The sequence below is a fragment of the Drosophila melanogaster genome, chromosome 2L (genome assembly GCF_000001215.4).
Source record: "Drosophila melanogaster chromosome 2L".
In the NCBI taxonomy this organism is placed as follows: Eukaryota; Metazoa; Arthropoda; class Insecta; order Diptera; family Drosophilidae; genus Drosophila; species Drosophila melanogaster.
Genome location: NT_033779.5, coordinates 20,797,414 through 20,816,329, shown reverse-complemented (window position 1 = coordinate 20,816,329; position 18,916 = coordinate 20,797,414). Strand labels below are relative to the sequence as shown.

General features: G+C 41.6%; 2 protein-coding genes across 3 annotated transcripts; one reads left to right on the top strand and one right to left on the bottom strand.

The window, feature by feature from the left end:
• The first annotated feature begins 89 nt into the window (after positions 1 to 89).
• On the top strand, positions 90 to 1,993 carry CG33322 (uncharacterized protein). Its single transcript, NM_206012.2, has 5 exons — positions 90 to 914; positions 1,020 to 1,192; positions 1,256 to 1,344; positions 1,412 to 1,723; positions 1,794 to 1,993. The coding sequence occupies exons 1-5, from the start codon at positions 154 to 156 to the stop codon at positions 1,914 to 1,916; spliced, it is 1,458 nt and encodes a 485-aa protein (NP_995734.1). The 5' UTR covers positions 90 to 153; the 3' UTR covers positions 1,917 to 1,993.
• Positions 1,994 to 1,998: 5 nt separating this feature from the next.
• CG9328 (uncharacterized protein) lies at positions 1,999 to 18,615 on the bottom strand. 2 transcript variants are annotated; one of them, NM_136215.4, is made up of 3 exons: positions 5,957 to 6,356; positions 2,973 to 3,174; positions 1,999 to 2,897 (listed from the first exon to the last, which is right to left on the bottom strand). In NM_136215.4, the coding sequence occupies exons 1-3, from the start codon at positions 6,015 to 6,017 to the stop codon at positions 2,618 to 2,620; spliced, it is 543 nt and encodes a 180-aa protein (NP_610059.1). In that variant the 5' UTR covers positions 6,018 to 6,356; the 3' UTR covers positions 1,999 to 2,617. The 2 variants fall into 2 exon arrangements, with proteins under 2 accessions (NP_610059.1, NP_724290.1); NM_165344.3 differs by lacking the exon at positions 5,957 to 6,356 and adding an exon at positions 17,816 to 18,615 and having other exon boundaries at positions 2,300 to 2,897.
• Positions 18,616 to 18,916: the final 301 nt, after the last annotated feature.

Sequence of the window (18,916 nt, the reverse complement as noted above, 5' to 3'; positions counted from 1 at the left end):
GCCGTTAATCACAATATAAGCACTTTTAGATAGGTAACTACAGTTTTTTATAAAGTCGACTTTGGAATTATGAAAAAAACATTGAAGCTGTCGTAATTAAAACACTAACACTCAACACAATCAGCGTAGAAAACACAATTCACAATCGACAAGATGAACAGAAAACACAATAAGATATCTCATAGCGGGTCCCACATGCACGGTATCAAGGTGGAACCCAAAAAGTACTCGCCCCAGGAGTACAGGGAGAAAATTCTTAGCCTGTTTCCGCTTCCGCCGAGACCGGCAAATATGTGCCACGATGCGTTCGTGAAGAAACTTCTGGAGCCCTATGTCCTAGAGACCAAAGAGGTGGTCCGAGCCGTAAAGATGACCCGTGATTCCACCGGGGAAGACTCTAGTGAGGATACATACGAGGCGTTCCGGGCAAAGATGTACAAAACGAACTACACGGCACGGGCCACCGTATACATGGCACGGGCCACCATTTTAGCCAGGACCAGTGTCAAGTCAATCCTTAGTCCCGAGCAACGAGATTCGGCAGCCCAAACGACCCAAATGTTCAAGGTGCGCTTTGCAAACCTAATATCCGACTTTCGGAACGTCTGCATCATCTACCAGCTGCTGCAGCTGCAAGAAATCCTCAATGTGATGCGGGAGTATCCGCCAGCTGGCACCAATCCCAACGACACCATCTTCGGTTGGTCCTACAAGGAGAATCTAAAGCGTTTTGAACAGCAACCGAGCACCGTCTATGTGGACATTCTGGAGAAGAACAAGCCGGAGGCGACGCTTGACGACCTTAAGTTTTATGTGGATTTGGGAGAGCTAATCGGTCTCGTGCAGGCCCTCCTAGACGATGTGATCCACGACAGGGATCTCTGTGCGCCCAACGGCTTCATGGAGCTTCTTAAGTGAGTTGGCGCAAAATGTATTTGCATACTTTAAGGCCTGATCCATTCCTTAAGCATGTAAGATCTTTAACTGAGTGTTTTCCTAAAAGAGTACAAATCCCCCAGGGACACACAAGTTGATATCGACAAGCTGATAGCTCTGCCCTACGAGACCATAATGGCCGAACACGATTCCTTACTTGAGGAGAAGGAGAAAAAGAATCGGGTGGGAAAGTTTCACAATCCGAAACTAACGGCCAAGCAGCACGCACTCAACAAGGAACGATTCCAGATCGACTGTGAGTTGTGCAATTTAAAGTCATGTTCCTAAGACTTTCAACCCCTTTATGTATCGTGGACAGACATGAGCCCGATCGAATCGCGCTATAAAGTGAATTGGACCCACGATGTTGTGGACCAGGGTCAATACATTGATTTCCTACGCTGCAAGGTTTCTGCTCCGATCTTACACATCTGATCTGATAACCTAACCTGGGGCCTTTCAACTTTTTGCTTAGGTCCTTTCCGACGAGCTAGAAAAGATTGAAGAGCTCATGAGAACGGACTCGAGTGTGTGGAGGAGCTGCCATTTGGAGTACGTCACACTGATCGAACAGTACAAGCAGCGCATCAATAAGATTCAACAAGATTACGACGACGATATGGAGACGGCCGAGAATAAGTTGCAGGCAACTCTTAATAGGGTGGGCAAGTGCAAGGAAGACCTGAGGTCCTGCCAGGAAAAAGTTGAGGAGTTCCATGTGAAAATAGAAGAGGTGCGAGAAAAGATTGCGAAGGAAGTGGAAAAGGAGCGTGCCCGTTTGTCAGCTGTGAGTTATAAATATGAAAGTGCCACTTTAAACAGATAAAATAATTGAAACCACATTTTCCCATTGATAGGCACGAGTTTCTAAACGAATGTCCCGGATATTGGCAAGACAGAAGGAGGAGAAGAAGGCTGCCGCACAGCAGGCAAAACTGGACAAAAAGCTGGCCAGACAAAACAAAAAATCTCAAGAATAGTATTATTCCTGCCCAAAGGATTCACGATTAAAAATCCATTGTCCCTTTTTGAAAAATACAGTAATGTTTATACATTGAAATTGGTTTTATAACTTTTCGCCTACAATAAAATTTATTAATTCCAGAAACTAAATTTGTATATAGATATATGTTGTATATAGTTTTGTAATCTGTTTAAATTTCTTTGCTTGACATAAAATAGTTGTTCTATGTAGATCAAATATCTTCCGCCCAAGTTCTGTCTGTCTCTCTGTCTTATTTTCTAACACATTGCCCTGTTTACAGCATTTTCGGTCTCACTAATCTTTAGATATACATATACAATACAATAACTCTACACTAGATACATTATGTTCCATTTTGTTTTCTTTTTTGTTGTTTTCGGAAGAAATGGGGTCCTTTTAGAAACTAAAACTTTATACACTTGGTTTATACACAACGAATTTAGCGCAAGAAAGCTTCAACTTAGATTAGAGATAAGGACTAACAAACTAAACAAGTAAATGGCTTAGTCTAGGTGTACATTTTTAATTATAATAATCAACTCTAGTTTTGCATAATATCAAAATGAAAACCGCTCACAAAGTTAACATATAAAACACATGGTTTCCTTACACATAATTTGGTTAGGTCTCTTACTAAAACTAAACATTAAATAGGCTGAGGATTACAGGATGAGGGGTATCCGAGTGGGCTGCTCCTTAATTGTTGGCGTGCGCCGTGCGCAGCTTGGCCCGCACGTTCAGATACTCGGGATTTACGTACTGCCGCTCCTCGGCGTCCTCCTGATCCTGCTTCTGAGCCGCCGCCTCATGCTTCTGCGCCCGCTCCATGATCACGCGCCCGAGTTCTCCTTTCAGTCCTGGAATGCCGCCGACAATGTCCGCATCCGGCGAATGTTGCTCGGCCGCGGCATGCCGCTCCTTCTGCTTGTCGTAGGCACGTTGCAATTCTGATTTCTGGTTCAGCACGCTCTTTCCCCTGGAATAAGTAAAAACCATTTCTCATTAGATAAGCAATTTCTATAAATATTATACAATGTGCGTAGCTACTCACACTCTGGCATTGAACTTGAGCTCCCGGTGCAACTCCTTGCGATCGATGTTCTCCATGCAGGGATTGATGAGCTTCTTAGGCAGGATCAGCCCGTCGGAGTCCGTCTGGACGCCAGTGGGTGTGGCCGGCGGGGAGCTGGTCATGGACATCATCGTTCCGGCCGCGTTGTCAGCGTCCGCCAGACTGTGCCTGAATGCCGTATCTGAAAGATGGATGCAGACAGTTCAAAGATTAGTGAATGGGTTTGCATTCTTTTCCACTTGCTGGATACACTGAAACAAATTGATTTCTATTCATTATACTCTGTGTTATGGTTAACAGTCAAATAAACCTGATTCCAAATGTCCAACTGTTTGGTCTTACTTGTAAAAACCTGAAAATATTCATAATTATCTATATGTTTTCTGTGTGTCTATGGTCGATGTCCCTCCGTTCCACTGTGCCAAAGTTTAATTGGCACTTGGCCTTCTCCTCACAAATCAGTTCGGACCATAGCCACCCAACAATGCACACAACAACCGCTCGAGAACCCAAGAAAAGCAACAAAAGACGTCTAAAGCTGCGTTGTCTTCGTCGTTTATTAAGGTTAAATATTTCTCTCCATTCATGTCATTGTCAATTTGTTATTACAAAAAAAATAAATAAATAAATAAATGAAAAAGAGCAGCGTACAACAACAGCTGTAAAACCGTACGAAAAAATATGAGAGGCAGGGAAAAGAAACTCGATTCGATTCAAGTCAGCGGTAAAGTTCTTTCCGACCGTATTCCTCTTGTTCTGGTTGTGCTGTTCTTTTTGTAAATTTTTTACTGAGCCGTCACCAGCGATGAACTTCTTTTGTTCACCCATCATATTAACCCACATCGCGGCGAACAAGTTAGTCGCTCGAAGCCCAAAGCCTAAACTAGATTAATAGCCGATGATAAGGGACAGAGTGGAAATAAATAAAAAAAAAAGTAGCGCTGAAAGGGCAATGACATGGCTGAAATGGCTTCGCGACTGAGATGAAAATCGCAATGAGTTCAGTGGGTACAATTTTCGCAAGAATGTGCTGACTGGTGCAACAGGGAACTGTGCCAAAAACTCACAATCAAAATGGGTTTAATTTGTGTTAATCAGAGATAATTTCCAAATGCAAACGGGGACATCCAAATATCTAATTGCATAAATCATTGTTAAAACCCATAGTCTACTGACTGAATCACTCATAACGAAGAAATTCGTTTGTAGGTTTTTTTTTTAATTTTTCATCTGCGAAACTATTTGCTTCCCAATCATTCCGAAAGCCAAACATAAATTGGCAAACTAGTTCACACGAGTCTCAACATTTCTTCAAGGGTTAACCAATCTTAATTGCCATCCCCGCTCTGAGCTCGCGTTCAACAATCAATCAATCAATTTCATCAGCCATTTCAGACAATTCAACTAAATTATGGCTGATTCAAAGGAAAAACATTCAAGATTTGTACAGCCGCGGACAAATCTCATGTTTGCCGCCTCTAATGGCCATGAAAACCTGTGACCATGGTGGTCAACCTTTAACATTTTGAGCTCCGCGGGCAAAATATGACAAAACCAACTTTGTCAGCGACAGCATTATGCTAATCATGATGTCCCATATGTGGCCCAATCGGAAATCGCTAGCAAATCCGTTTTGATTGATTTTCCTTCGACATCAAATACGAAACTGCAATCGCCGATGCCGAACTCGTAATTTGCATTTCCATTTATATAGCGATGTCTGGTCCGGGTTATTCTGATAGTTTGGCTCGATTTGACCCAATGGCAACAAAAAAGGAAATGCGGAAAAATCACGAAGGTGGGCCGACGGGTATACAAGATTTGAATACCCATTGTTTACTAGCGTTGAAATATCATATAAATTATTTAACAAAAATAGTTTCAATACAATACCAAAGGTTTTGAACCTTAAGACAACCATGGCGAAAACATAGACATACTACAGAACTGTTAAGATCTTAACCATTTCCTTGAATTAGAATACCCCAAATAGCGAGGGTATTTTAATCAGTTCCAGACAAGGTTTCACTTCACTTACGATGTCCATCGTCGTAAAACGAGTTTTCACTTGCGCAATCGAGTGGTTCGCCTCGCCAGACCCCCGCCTTAACCCCCTCACGCCATACATACACTCGGCTAGAAAATTGTGCGCAACACGCTTCCATGTGGGTTAATGAGCTGCACATGTGCTGTGGGGTTTGGGTGTGAAATTAACGCAAATGAAATAATCGGCGGGAACTCCGTAAGGGACCGAAGTCGAAGACAACCCCACAGCCCCGTGGACAGACCACTCCACTCCGCTCCACCCAGGCTAATTATATGCAATTTGTTTTCACCGAATGACCGGAGCGACCCACTCTAAGCCACATAAATCAAGACAACATTGCAGCGCATTGTGGGCACAATTTATGATATGGCATAGGGCTCTGGAATTATTATCATGTGCGGTCTGGTCTCCAAGCGAAAGCTTTCTTCGAAGCGGCCTATCCGTTTAACCGGGTTAAGGGACCAACAAGCCATGACAGTACAGTTAAAGGCAAACCATTGTCATGGAGGGGTTAACTGGCTCAGATCGGGCGATACGCATCGCAAAGGGCAATTTCCTTTCAAAAGAAACTGAGCACTTCTCACATCGAATCAAACCGTATCACGGATTTTTTTTTAAGTTTTTTCAAAACTTTATTAACTCCTGCTGTTGAAAGACAAGCTTATCAACCGTGTGTTTTCTACACTTTTATCCGTGTTCAGTGGATGTACCTAATCATTTTACACCATCGCCGAAAGCCGAGTCGGTGGAAAAAGCCAAACAAATAGAAATAGACACGATTTCACTGACTGGGAGAAGTGTGCACCTCTTTTGTCTGCCTACAAGAATGGCTTCAAACAGCAATGAATAAATGAACGAATGTGTGAATATAAAAGCGAATGAATTATTCACGCGGCAGCCTCTTGTCTTGACTCACTTTCAAAGATGGACATGCGGTTCATGATGTTACTGGAGATATTCGACGAGGGTCGCTGCATTTTGGTAATGTGCAGCCTGCTCTCAAGTGGCACTTCAACTTGAACTAATATTTTATTTCTATATATTAACACAGACGAAGCACACTAATAGTAGTGAATATCTTGTTATTTCTTATTTTAGATGCAAATCACTGGAGAGTAGCTGTGTTTCGTATTATTCCTTCAAACAGCTGAGGTGGTAAGAGTGTTGCAGCTGGTCGCTAATTGTGGCTCACATCTTATAGCACAGTGACTTTCGCTTTCGTCGACGTTCTTATCAACGCAACAAACGGCTAAAAACTGCGAGCCGAGAAGGAAAATGTTGGTAACCGGACCCCTGCAATCGATTGCTGCTACTGCTGCGCTGATGTTGCTGCTGCTGTTGCTGCTGCCGCTGCTGCAACTTTGTGCAGTGCGACGCCAACACGTAACGCGTTTGGCTCGCTATTTTAGGCTTCCTCATTTGCAGCAGCTAACCAAACACGGCAGGGTTGAAAAACGGGGTTGGGTTTGAGTTTGGGTTTGGGGCTGAAATGGGGGGTTTTTCATGCCGCCGGACTGGCTTATGCAAGTCGAACAAACAGCCAAACAACAGCTGACCCAGATATGCATTTCAGCCACGAACTAAGCGAAATACTAAGAACGAAGCGTAGCCAGCGGTGAACTAAAGCCAAAACGGATTAAGTCCTTCAAAAAGTGAAAGCTCGTTGTTCTCAATCAAAACCCAACCTCCAAATGGCTGCACATGCTCGTCTGAGCCCTCTACAACGGAATAGTTACAAAACGACAGTTTAATCGAACCTTGAAATACTCTGCATTTGAAGTTGATTTGTTTGCCCACACAGATAGCATACTAAATGAAGCGACCATCACATATCATTCAAATGAAATAAGTAGCAGATAGAAGAGTACTTTGCTCCTTTTGGAAGAGCAGATTTACAGACTACAAAGCACTGCATTGATTTGAGATACCCATCTGTTATAGCGCATTTATGTCAGCTGGCATAAGGATGTTGCATGTTGGACGTGGCATTCGGCAGTGGCAGCTGGGGGTGGCAGCCTTGACCCGACGCTACAGCCCGTCTGCATAAAGGACACACATGTGTGCAGGATAACAAAGGCCCCGAAAAGAGAGTGGGGGTGGGGATGGGGAGGGGGGCTCAGCCTCCTACCGGCAGGAGCTTTTCGGAAGCTTCACTCTCGTGCTCTCTTTCTATCTTTGTACAGCCATCTCTCTCTCTCGGGGATTTTGTAGGAGCATCGGCATCCGCCTCCTCCTGGGGAAGAAAATGGAAAATCGACAGCCACGGGCGAGCGTTTTCCAGCTTCCGTTTCCTGGCCGCCTGGTGCTAATTGGCTCCATGGAGAAAATGGCCGCTCCACACACAACACAAACAAAGCGGCGGCCCCTTGGACCCGATTTCCCGCATTTTCCGACCCCTTCGTAAGATGGAAGTCTAAGACATGGACCAACTTCTTGGATGCCGCACAATCCAGAATAATGTACCTTCGGCAGGGGAAGTTGCTGCCACTCCAGTATTTCTCCACCCGCAAAAAGTGGTAAGGTTCTTTCTCAGGATGGATGATTCACGGTGGATGGGGCGGTGGTGGGGCCAAAGGGGCGGAACCGGGAGCCCGCCATTGAGCAACTCTAACTCAAATACTCCGCCTCGAATCAACCGGCGAACAGCAAATGGCACAGGCTGGATGGCCGACAGGAGCAACAGGAGTCGCCAAAACAGGAGCTATGACGTCAGCAACAGGATACGGCAGAGACAAAACGATGAGCGAGAGAGAGAGAGAGAGCTGTGCAGGAGTGTTACAAGCTGATTGCACAAAGAGAATAAACCATTAATTTTCGAATATTTAAGTCTTTACTGCACTAAAATTTAATAATAAAAAAATATGAAATTCATAAATTATACATGGAATATATTGAAATAAATAAAGACATATATGTATCTATATTAAGAAAACGTACATATTTAAAGTATTTTGTGTTCTGTTGGCAAGGTTTTTCACCGTTTTAAAGCATTTAGAAACAACTTTTTTTCTCTGTGTGCAGAAAGCTTTTGTTTGTCTTGAAAGCTTTTGTCGCGTCTGCATACCTTCTCCTGCTGTGATGTCATATATTCGTCGACCCTTGGGGAACCCTCGTTCCATCTCTGTCGCTTCCATCAGGGGTTTGTGCGCAAAACATCAATAAATAGATTTCCCTGATTTTTCAACAGGATAGCAGAAATGCCAGCAGCAGTCAGGTAACAAACAATCACAAGTCGTCGCCAACAAAACACCCCCAATCCCCCCCTGATGCATAGATATTCCACGGCGTCCACGAAAGCTTTGGGTATTGTGTTTCTAGAAAGGGGCTCGTCGGCTAGCTGTGGGTTAATCAGCTGTGCGTGTAGTCAGGGGTTAAGAGTTTGCTAATTTCCACAAAGGCTTCCATATGTTGTTGGCCAAAAAAAAAAAAAAAATTGGGTTTGGTTCTATCTATTTGCTTACCACAAAGTGGGTGTGTTTGCCTGCTGTAAATATTTAGACAACCAGGCCAGAAACAACAGAAATAGAAACAGGCCAAAACAGTTCAATAAATAAACCAGCGCAAGTGAAACTTGTGTTTTGACTAAAAGCAAATTTGTGTATGATCGGTCGTTTTTGGAAAAAGTTTCAGCCTTGCGCTGTAGGAAAATAGTTGAACACTTTTATCGCAATCCGAAGAATGACAACTTGTAGAACAACTATGTATACATTTATATGTTCATGTTATTGGAAATTTAGCCTTAAGATAGTTGCTAAAAGAAGCGGAAAATATTTCTATAATCAAAAAGTAATCACTTTAGTTTAGAGCAATTGCCTCTTTTGAGGAAGTTTGATTACTTACAATACAATAATACTTTCTCAATCTGCCTTTCCTATTAGCTTTGTCATCAGACCTATTCGCTCAAAAGGCCCTATTTTTCAGCAATAAGCCTCATAGTCGTGGGATCGTTTAAGGCGCGTGTTAGTCATAGACATTTATATATTTACTATTTATTTGTGTTTGGCACATTCGCTTGTGTTTGTTTGGCAACAAATAGCACGCAAGGCAATTTCTATTAACCAACCGCCGGTGCCACCCCCAATTTCCTTTGAGGCCACCCAGTCAGTCACTCGTTCGCTGGTCAAAACCCCCTGTTCCTCGTTGAAACATATTTTTTCTTTAATTTTAATAGCGTGTCAGAATTTATTGGCCACGTTTAGTCGGCCGTTTGAGCCTCACGCCCATCGCTAATTATTCGGCAGGTGAGTCATGAAATTAGCTAATCTGCCACGCCCCCCTCGCGCCGCCTTCTCGTTTTATATTTCTGCTTTTGTGGTCAGTCAACCCAGCGGGAGATGCAACCACAGGAAATCGTCCAAGTGGCCACAGGCATTCGGCAATGTAAGTCAGTCAATTCCCCAGCTGCGAAATGGCTTACCGGCTTTCACCTGCCCCGCCCCCTCACCGCCCCTCACTAAACTGTCCACTCCAGTCACTCATTCAGTCATTCATTCATTCAGTCGCTCGGCAACTAATTTTCCGCGTCGACATCGTTTGTCGTCTTGTACGCGCTTTTAATAACAATTTTCAGTTTAATTTCTTGCATTTTTTCTCTTTTAATTTTTGGTTTTTTGGCTAAGCGGCTTGACAAGTGGGCATAAATAACAAAATAAAAGAAACCGGTGTCAAAGCCCAGTCGAAATGTACAAACCGAAAACAGTTGCCATTCGTTGCGCAATGGGAAAGCCTCGAAAATAAAGGCAACGGGACTTAAAACGTTTACTGGGAATTCGGGGTCAAAACTATATAAAAAAAAGCGCCCTAACACCCTGAAAAACTGACCTTTCCCTGGAACTCAGTTTGGCCCCAAGCCGCGAAAGATTCCGAGAAATCGGCGTCCCCGGGCATTAAATGCATTTCTAAATCTAAACAGCGCTTTGCTTTATAAACAGAGCAACTCAGCAGCCCCACACATGTGGCATTCCGAATTCAACATTCCGCATAAACAATAACACAAGCCATTCGACCGACCCCACACCACAGATACAATTTTTGAACAATAAACAGAAAATTTGTTTTCCCGCAAGTCGGAACGTTTATGCTTCGAGCAACTAGGAAGAGTCATAAATGGTTCGACTATAGCATACCAAGTGTGCTCAAAAACCATAAGTTGGAAAAATGGTTTAATACGCAAGTCATTCGGACATTTACTTATAATATAATATATGTCATGGAAGTCTTGTAATACATTTAATAAAATTGAAAAAACGTAATATGTATATATCCCAATTGATTAACATACCTGACACACCCCGCAAAGCGGAGTGTACAGGGTATCGTTCAAGGGGCGCTGAGCGAGTCCATTAAAAGAATTTCGTAATCGAAATCCCGCATCGAGCCAATCAAGCTAAAAACTCTGAACCCATGCCCATAGCCATGCGGGTGCAAAACGCTTATCAGACGGAATAATAATAGCTTGGACAACTACAATAAGCGAGTGAAATAAATTTAATAAACATTTTTATGATTGTTCTTTCGAAGCTTTATGGAAATTTGTTACTAGTTGGCGTAGCTGAATAATCTCAAGCTTTTCAGGGGGATATGCGATTTGGGCAAATATTTGGCCATGTATGAGCATTAAACTCAGACGTCAGTTTAGATAAGAGGTTCTTATTATCTATGGAACTCGGCAAATCATAAAAACATAACATATTTGTTCTGCATGCCTTAAATGGAAACCTCCAAAGAACTTGAATGGCTAAGAGTAAAACTTTTAGCTGTTCCATGTAAATACCGTTAGTTTTTATGCTTTCATTTACGAATTTTGCCAGTTTATTCTGTGTATTTTGTGGATTCTAAATACGGAACACAAACATGAAATTGTTAATGGAGCACAATGAAAATTTATGTGTTGAAATATTCTTTGAAAATTTACATTTTTGCCGATATTTAAATGAAGAAAGATTTTTCAAAATTTGAACTTTCGATCTGAATTTCACACACTTCTATTGATTTATAAGTATAATGGGCTAGTTACTATTAAGAAATTGATAAATTGACTTCTTTTCGTAATAATTATATATTTAATAAGCCATAAACAGTCACCCAAATATCTGAATATGACTCTTTAAATAGCCCGTGTGTCACGCCTGGTGATTTCATTCCGTATGTACATATTCCGTCTTTACAAGGCACATATGTATGACTTTAAATCCTAATGCATGTAAATGGGCACTACGACAAAATGGCCTTGAGACGCCGTAAACCGGCAACAAACGTGGCCCAAGCAACAAACATCAAATTAGCCAATCAAAGCAGAAAAACAAAACCATTTCACGCGCTCGCAGACAGTAATAATCATTTGGAAGCATACAAAAAGAGTTTAAATAATTTATATAAGCCGCCAGGCGATGAAGAAATTGCAGCACTTAACGAATAAAAATCTGCGTTTTCCAACCGGCTTAAAAAAGCTAAACACAATTAAAAGCGCTAAGCACTAAAGAGCATTCCAAGCCTTTCACTCTTTTTTCACTTTGATATCTTCCATGACCAAGCAAAATCATTTGCCTAGCCGCACTCGTAAAAAACTTCAATTGAATTTTGTATTATTTGATAACTCCATTAAGACCCCAACTGCAACAACAACAAATCAATCAGTTGCGGAAACGGAACAAACTGCGCGAAACGAAAGAGATCGAATGGAACCAATCAGACCGAAAGTAAAGCCAATTTGCATAAAAAACATGATGCTGATGCGAAGAAGGTTTATAGAGGAGAAACTATAGCTGTGCGGCACTGATTGATATCTAAACTGAAAAATTGTCTGTTGTCAATAAAATAATTCAATTGATATGGTAAAAAAATGAATCCAGATTGGGGTATCTTTTCATGCTTAACAATAAAAATGGAAAATTATCTTTTAATGACCATTAATATCTTTAATAGATGGATCCTAAAGATTAATATTACAAATATTATTATATTATACTATAAATGTATTATGAACACATACTTTTTTTGGTTACTACCCTTTCCCATCAAAGCCATTTAAAACACTTATCTCGAGAAGGCTGACGTCACCCGAAGGGACTCCAAACAAATTACGATTACTTATCGTTATTATTTCTCCGTTTTCCTCATTCTCGTTCCTATACGAAGTGTGTGTACACATTCCTCTCCTTAAAGACTCTTTTGTGGCGTACACCTAAAAGTATTTGGTTTTTTTTGCCCATTTCATGTATCGCATGCAACAAGTTACTCGCATTGAAATATCAAAAACATTCACAGGAAACCATCAAAATGCGCAGCGCGAAGTCGAGTATCGAACAAGGCTCTCTCAGTTGCTCTCTTCGGATATATGTAGTATATCTTTCTCAAGTGGGTGTGTGGGTGTGTGTTTTGGGGTGTTGTGTCTGCGTTTTGCCCTCTGCTCTCTGCTCTTTTCCCCGCACTTTTCCCCATTTTCATCGCTTTCCTACAAAGGCCTCGCGTCACTGCACTTCGTGTGCTTGTTGTTGCTGTCCGAAAAAGGGGTGCGGTGGGCGTTGGGTGGTGGAAAATCAACACACACGGACACAAAAAAAAAAAGAAAAGATGTACCCCACATTTCGGGGGAGTTGGGTAAAAATGCGTCACGGGGTTGCCAATGGCGGGGAGCCAAACAATCATCGGGGGTGGCTCCCGAACAGTGGGCCGTGGAAAATTATCCCCATCTGCAACGCAATTATCACCCCCAGAAGTGCTCAATGTGCGATGAATTGCAGTAAACTGTCAATTACACTCGTTAGATAATTCAATTTTCTCATAAATGAACCAGTGTATAAATCTCAAGTCGATGCAGATTTGCATCTACTACGTTTTTATGATGCAAATATGAGCATTTTCCGGTGTTTAATGCCATTAAAATTGCATTTCCTAATTCATATTAACATAAAATGAGTTCTAATCTTTTTTAATGCTGGGAATCGAAAAACAAAAATATTTTGTCAAATGACTGTATATGATTTAAAACGACTAATGCGATGGGAATTTAGATGAAAAACAAACAACAATAGGCATTTCAGACTAATTTCATTAATTAGGCTTGAAATATCATCGAAGTTCGTTTTTAAGTGCAATCCTTGCTTAAACATCTTAGTTTACACATTTGTGGATGGCAACATAGCCGTAACTAGTGTTCATTTGTAACAAAGTGTCTGGCATTAAACTTGCACCTTGAAAACATGTTTAATTGGCCAACCTACAAAATCATCAGAGGGTAAACCAATAGATCGACCTTGAAGGTGGCCGCACTAGATCATCAGACCGAATTTCGTTTGCTGAACCCCATTTCCATGTTCAATGCATTTCGGCACACTGTGACTGCGACTCACACTGCGTTTGCGACTGATGAGATGACGAGATCTCCATTAACTTATGAGCTATCCGGCTACCAAACGCAGTGAGGATGGTGGAACAGCAAGACGACGGTTTGCCGCGGTTGAAAAGTCAAAGTCAAATGCAAGACATAACACAATAAGACAATCCAGCTAAGAGAAACAAGAGCAACAACGTCCGACCAACACCAGCCATTATAATCGCAGAAAGGAAAACGAGTTTTCACTTTTATATTTTTGAGTTGCGCGGCTTGGGGTTGGGGATATTCATTTCCAAACGCGATTCAATTGCAGTTGCTTGTTGAGTTGCTGTTGTTGTTGTTGTTGTTGGTTGTCGCTTGGGCAAATTGTGGCCATAATGACGAATTGCATAAGCCGGAATCGTAATTATAATCAGTGACTACGACCGCTTCAGTTGCTCATCCGCCATTATGACCATACAGTCCAACTTGCCCAAGTGAAGTTGGAGTGCAGATAGAAAACCCAAATTCCCAGAATCTATAATCGTCGGAGTTGGTGATCAAAAGGATATTAAGTCAACATCCTGCAGGTAGAGCTCTCCTAGATAGACGGTTCGTTCGTTGTAGCCAGGCTTCCCTTTTACCGAACGGCTTGATCGGGCCAAAAACCTGATCGAATGTCTGGCTCTGCTCTTTCTCTTCAGATAACTCGCAGGAGTTGCGGCTCTTTTCGGGGAGCAAGCTTATCGGGCTCGCGAATTACGCGCTTTTAAAAGTCCCCGCACAAAACCTGACCATATAAGGAGTCGCATGGCAACCGACACAACGCACAACAGCGAAGGCAACCAAAACATGAGCAAAACATACACAAATGGCTATTTTCGTAAGGTAGCCAAACAACACAAAGTGCCATGATTGCGTATCAAGCACATGGCCGACGCCCCACCTCATTTTCACCCCCGGCGCACAATTATTGCCCCACCCCGGCAGCCAGAAGCTTTTCATTCATTCACCCAACGCCCGCTGCTCCCAATTTACCCTATAAGTAACGGGATATATCCACTGATCCGTAGGGTCGGCCAAATATTTTACTACATGCCTTTGATCGCCTTATCATCTTCAATAGGATAAGCTTCAATTGAGATAGCCTGCCGTAATAACAGATAAACTAAGCTATCTCCTTTCTTTAAGATAACTCTGTGTTTAAGCAGAGCGCTCTAATGATTTTCATATCCTAGGAAATATTCAAGATGCCTTGGGGTTAAAAAAAAATGGTGTGGATTCTTGAAGTACTTTTAGGCTCGCGTATCTTTAGTTGCGATAGAAAAGTTTTTTTTATTATATTATATTATGATTGCATAATAAATTCAATAGAATAAATTTGGCACTCGGAAATGTACAATTGTGGTTCTTCGAATGATATACACAATTAAATCTTCAATTAGGTTCATTATCGTCATAAATACTAGCTATATATGTACCTTTGGAAGGGTATTCATAAAGCTGGTTCAACCCATTTCCTCTTTATTTTTTAGTTTGATAGCCCGTTTAAGTGGCCTTGCTAGATATTTTTTGTCGCAAATCTAATCCAAATGAAGCGAATACCAGAAATGGGAATGTGTTTTCAATTGGCATTTGCATGTTAAGCTACATATGTAGTTAACCTAATCGTAATTTGAGCAAAAATTGTAAAGCGCAAAAGGAAATTATCTGCTATAATGGCGATAAATGTGGAGCTTGTTTTTTCAGGAATTATACATGGCAATGAATTTAGTTGTGTAACATAGAGTTAGTTGGATTACCCAGTTCATGATGAGTAGAAATCTTTAGAGCATCTGGGCGAATTTAAGTATGCAACATCTGCTGGAATGGGCTTATCCTGCATAAATGCAGGCTTCATTTAAAAATTTTGATGTGTCGGGGATTTTGAGTCCATCAATCAAGCCAAGATTAATAGCCGGCAATCGCGGTTGATAACGTACTTTTTTTTGGTGTCTGAGCTCATCAGTGACAATTTATCAATCATTAACCCAACCCAAATGGGCAACCATGTGATGAGGACGAGGGTTAACAATGCAAAGAGGACAACAAAATAAGCAGTAATTAGAAATTCATAGATAACATCAAGTGAAATTCGAAGCTCATATGGAGACACACCGAAAACCCACTGTATGATGAGGGGGAAAGGGACGGGAGAAAGGGTCCAACAGGGTCTGGGATCCACATACCACATACTCCACCGTGCGAGTGAGTGGGACGGGGCATACGGACATGCTAATCACGAACACAACGAAACGGCACGGACAAAATGGACAAAACAAAAACGAAGAACAACGAGAACAAGAACGAGAACGGGAGAGAGCAGCCCACAAATAAAACCCGATTCGACAAAAAACCGCTGCCTGCTGCCGTTTCTCGGCGCCTGTTCAAATAAGTTTCAAATTTTGACAAATAAAACCATGGTTTTGTAATTTACGAGCATTCCGAGCTGTTTTCATAATGATTGAGCCCGAGTTGAGTGGAGTGTTTGCAGTTCGCCGTTGCCGTTCTCGATTCTCGGGCTCTCGAAAACTCAACATCTCGACAACTCGGGTCGCAGTTCCCAGGGGAGTTAAAAGTACAAAATGCGAAAAACAAAATAAGGACCTCTCCTGTCTCTTATTTATTCTGCTTCTGCTTCTCCTTCTCCAGCCTCCCAGCCGTGCAATAAAACGGGATTATGTACGAGTGTGTTTTCGGTGTCTACTGTTTGTTTGTATATACGCTGGTACAGTGGAAGTTCCCTAAGTTGTTTGTCGACGGAATAGCTTAATTATGACCGTGGTAATAACTTTAACTACATGTATAATTAAATCAATCACATTTATCAAGTGATGCTCCTATTAAGTATTGATAAGTATTTCAAGTTACCCTGGGCGGGGTTTCACTGTGAGCAGTGAGTCCTTCTTCAACCAGTTGGTAGGGACAGGAGGTCGCTCCTGCTGCAGGCTGCTCGGGTGGCGGTTGATGGAGCCTAAAGAAGCTGCAGCCGACGGACGGAATGTGTCTAGACGTTTGATTACCGGGACAGACGCAGACGCAGATGCCGCGAGGTCGTGGCACAGTGGACTTAAACCGAGCTTCGGAATGCCCCCGGTTTGGAATGCCACTTTATTGGGTTTTCGGGCTTGGCCTGACTCCCAGACTCAAGCTGACATAAAGTGTTTGCTTATCAGCTCTTTTTCGTTCCCAGGCGTTGGTTTTGTCATCGGTGACACAGTGGTGTGACGGAGATAATGGGATAAGTGCAAAAATGGGTGGGTAATTAGGCTGGAAATTTATGGCATTATGTCCGAAGAAGATTGGACAATGGAATCAATATAATCCGGTTTTCCTTTCCGATAATTGAACTTCGAATCAGTTTCAAAAAAACACACAAGAATGCAAAACAGAAAATAATTTACCATTGTTATTTGACTATAAGCTAATATCTTTATTATAGCATCTCTCTTATATTTTAATTTTGTAAGAGTATAGGTATAAATATATTCAAAACCCCTTTTAAGATCCTTTTGCATGTTCAGAATCGCCAAGGGTCAAAAAAAAAGTAGAGTTAATATTATATCCGGTTTAGGGGGCTAGAAAACAATAACCATTCAAAACAAGGATCTACGGCAGACAATCCGGTTTGGAGATTACATCATCAGGCCGGTTTATAAGCCCGGTTCAGGTCGAAATGATCAAATCGCATTCCTGAATTCTCCACACACTATCGGTTTTGGGTTCTCGATTCTCAAGGTAACCCGATGCTGGCCAATTCCCGTGACAGGAAAGAAGGCACGTAATCTTGTTCAGGGTTGTTGGAAATCGAAATATGGCACTTTTCTACCTGACTACATTCGACATTTGCGTATATTATTCGAATAGTCGTTTTTTTTCCCCCGATTTCGTCACAGTGCATTAATCAGCATTGTGTTACCCTTTGTTATATTGTTAAGGTGCAAATTTCAAATCCATATTTCTCCATGTATAAATATATATTTAAATTGCTCAATTCCCAGCTGAGTCTGCCAATAGGTTGAGTGTTATTTTATATCAAAGGGCATTCAATATAAAACAATTCAAAACGTATCTGGGCATTTATATATTTAAAAACTGCGTTTATTTATGAGGTTTATATAAAGAAACAGTTTAAGAATAGAAAAATGTAATAAACTTCTGTTACCATGCCGACCATTTGGCACTCATTTAACCACTGTGCCTCTAAAATCAAGGACTCTCGATGGCTGAGCTAAATTTTTTGCACATTTGCGGGTTTCTTGCGCACAATGGTCAAAGGGGCGCGAATCAAACGGGGGCCTTGACTTTTGCACTTTTGGCGAATTTTTTTTACAGCAGGACATACAGCAAATCGGACGGAGGATAAAACAAGAACCAAAAAGAAAGATACAAGGCACAAATACCGAAAGACAAGTAACTCACCACGACGGGGGGTGTCGCCGGAGGTGAAGGTGGATAAACAGGAATTTCTGCCTGTTCTGTTTTGATTTTTCGCTATCTCTCTCTTTCGCTCAGCTGCTTCTGCTTCTTCGGTTTGTTTATGTGTAATCCTTTTGTTTCTTTCGATTTTGGCGCGCAATTTTCCTTTTTTTTATTGCTATTGTTTTAGTTGTTGCTAATTACTAATTTGCAATGCAATTTTTCAAAACACGCGAAGCCGTTTTGTTGTGGCCGTTGTTATTGTTGCGTTGGCCGTGTGATTGCGGTTATAGTTGTCGTTGCGTTGTTGTTGGTTGTTGCTAGTTGCTGTTGTTGCTTTTGCAACTTTTTCACAATTTGCATTTCACGTATTTTTGCAGCAGCTTCGACGACTTTGACTTTGTTGCACAAACACAGGCGGAAAAACGGCCACACACTAACGAACTGAAAACAACAAAACAATCCGAGGAAGCTGCTGGCGTCTCTTTTCCTTCGATTTTTTCCCAAGATTGCCAATCCGATTTTACTGCCTGATTTAGTGTACTTTCGCGAATCTATAGTTATTTCCGCAGCCAGTCATTCAAAAACGAAAATGTAAACGAAACAGTGGGTTTACATTAATATATCATCACATAAATATGGGTTTTTTTGAATCCCAAAAGCATCTCGTGTTACTTAGCGCGACAAATCGGTTTCCGACGTATACTCGTTCGCTGAGATGTTATTCCACAGTGGTATTTAATTTGTTTTTACTCTTCATGCGAGGAAAGCACCGTACGCGCACGCTGCTCAAAACGGAATGAAAACAAGAGCTGTCGCATCGTTTCAGCCGAAAAATACCGAAGCATGCTGAAACTTCGAAAAATACCGCAAGCGAGAAACGATGTTTTTTCATCTATGGCAAGTCGACGTCTATTACCCTTTCGATTAATAGAAATAAAATATTGCATATTTATTGAAGTAACGAAGTTTGTTGCATCCCAGAGTTTTGTTAAGGCATAAATAAAGTTCCATAAGCAATTTAAAGACTATTTAATTAAATTGATTTCTAATTGGCATATGAACGAACATTTATTGGTCGTCCAGTTTAGAGTACATATTTAT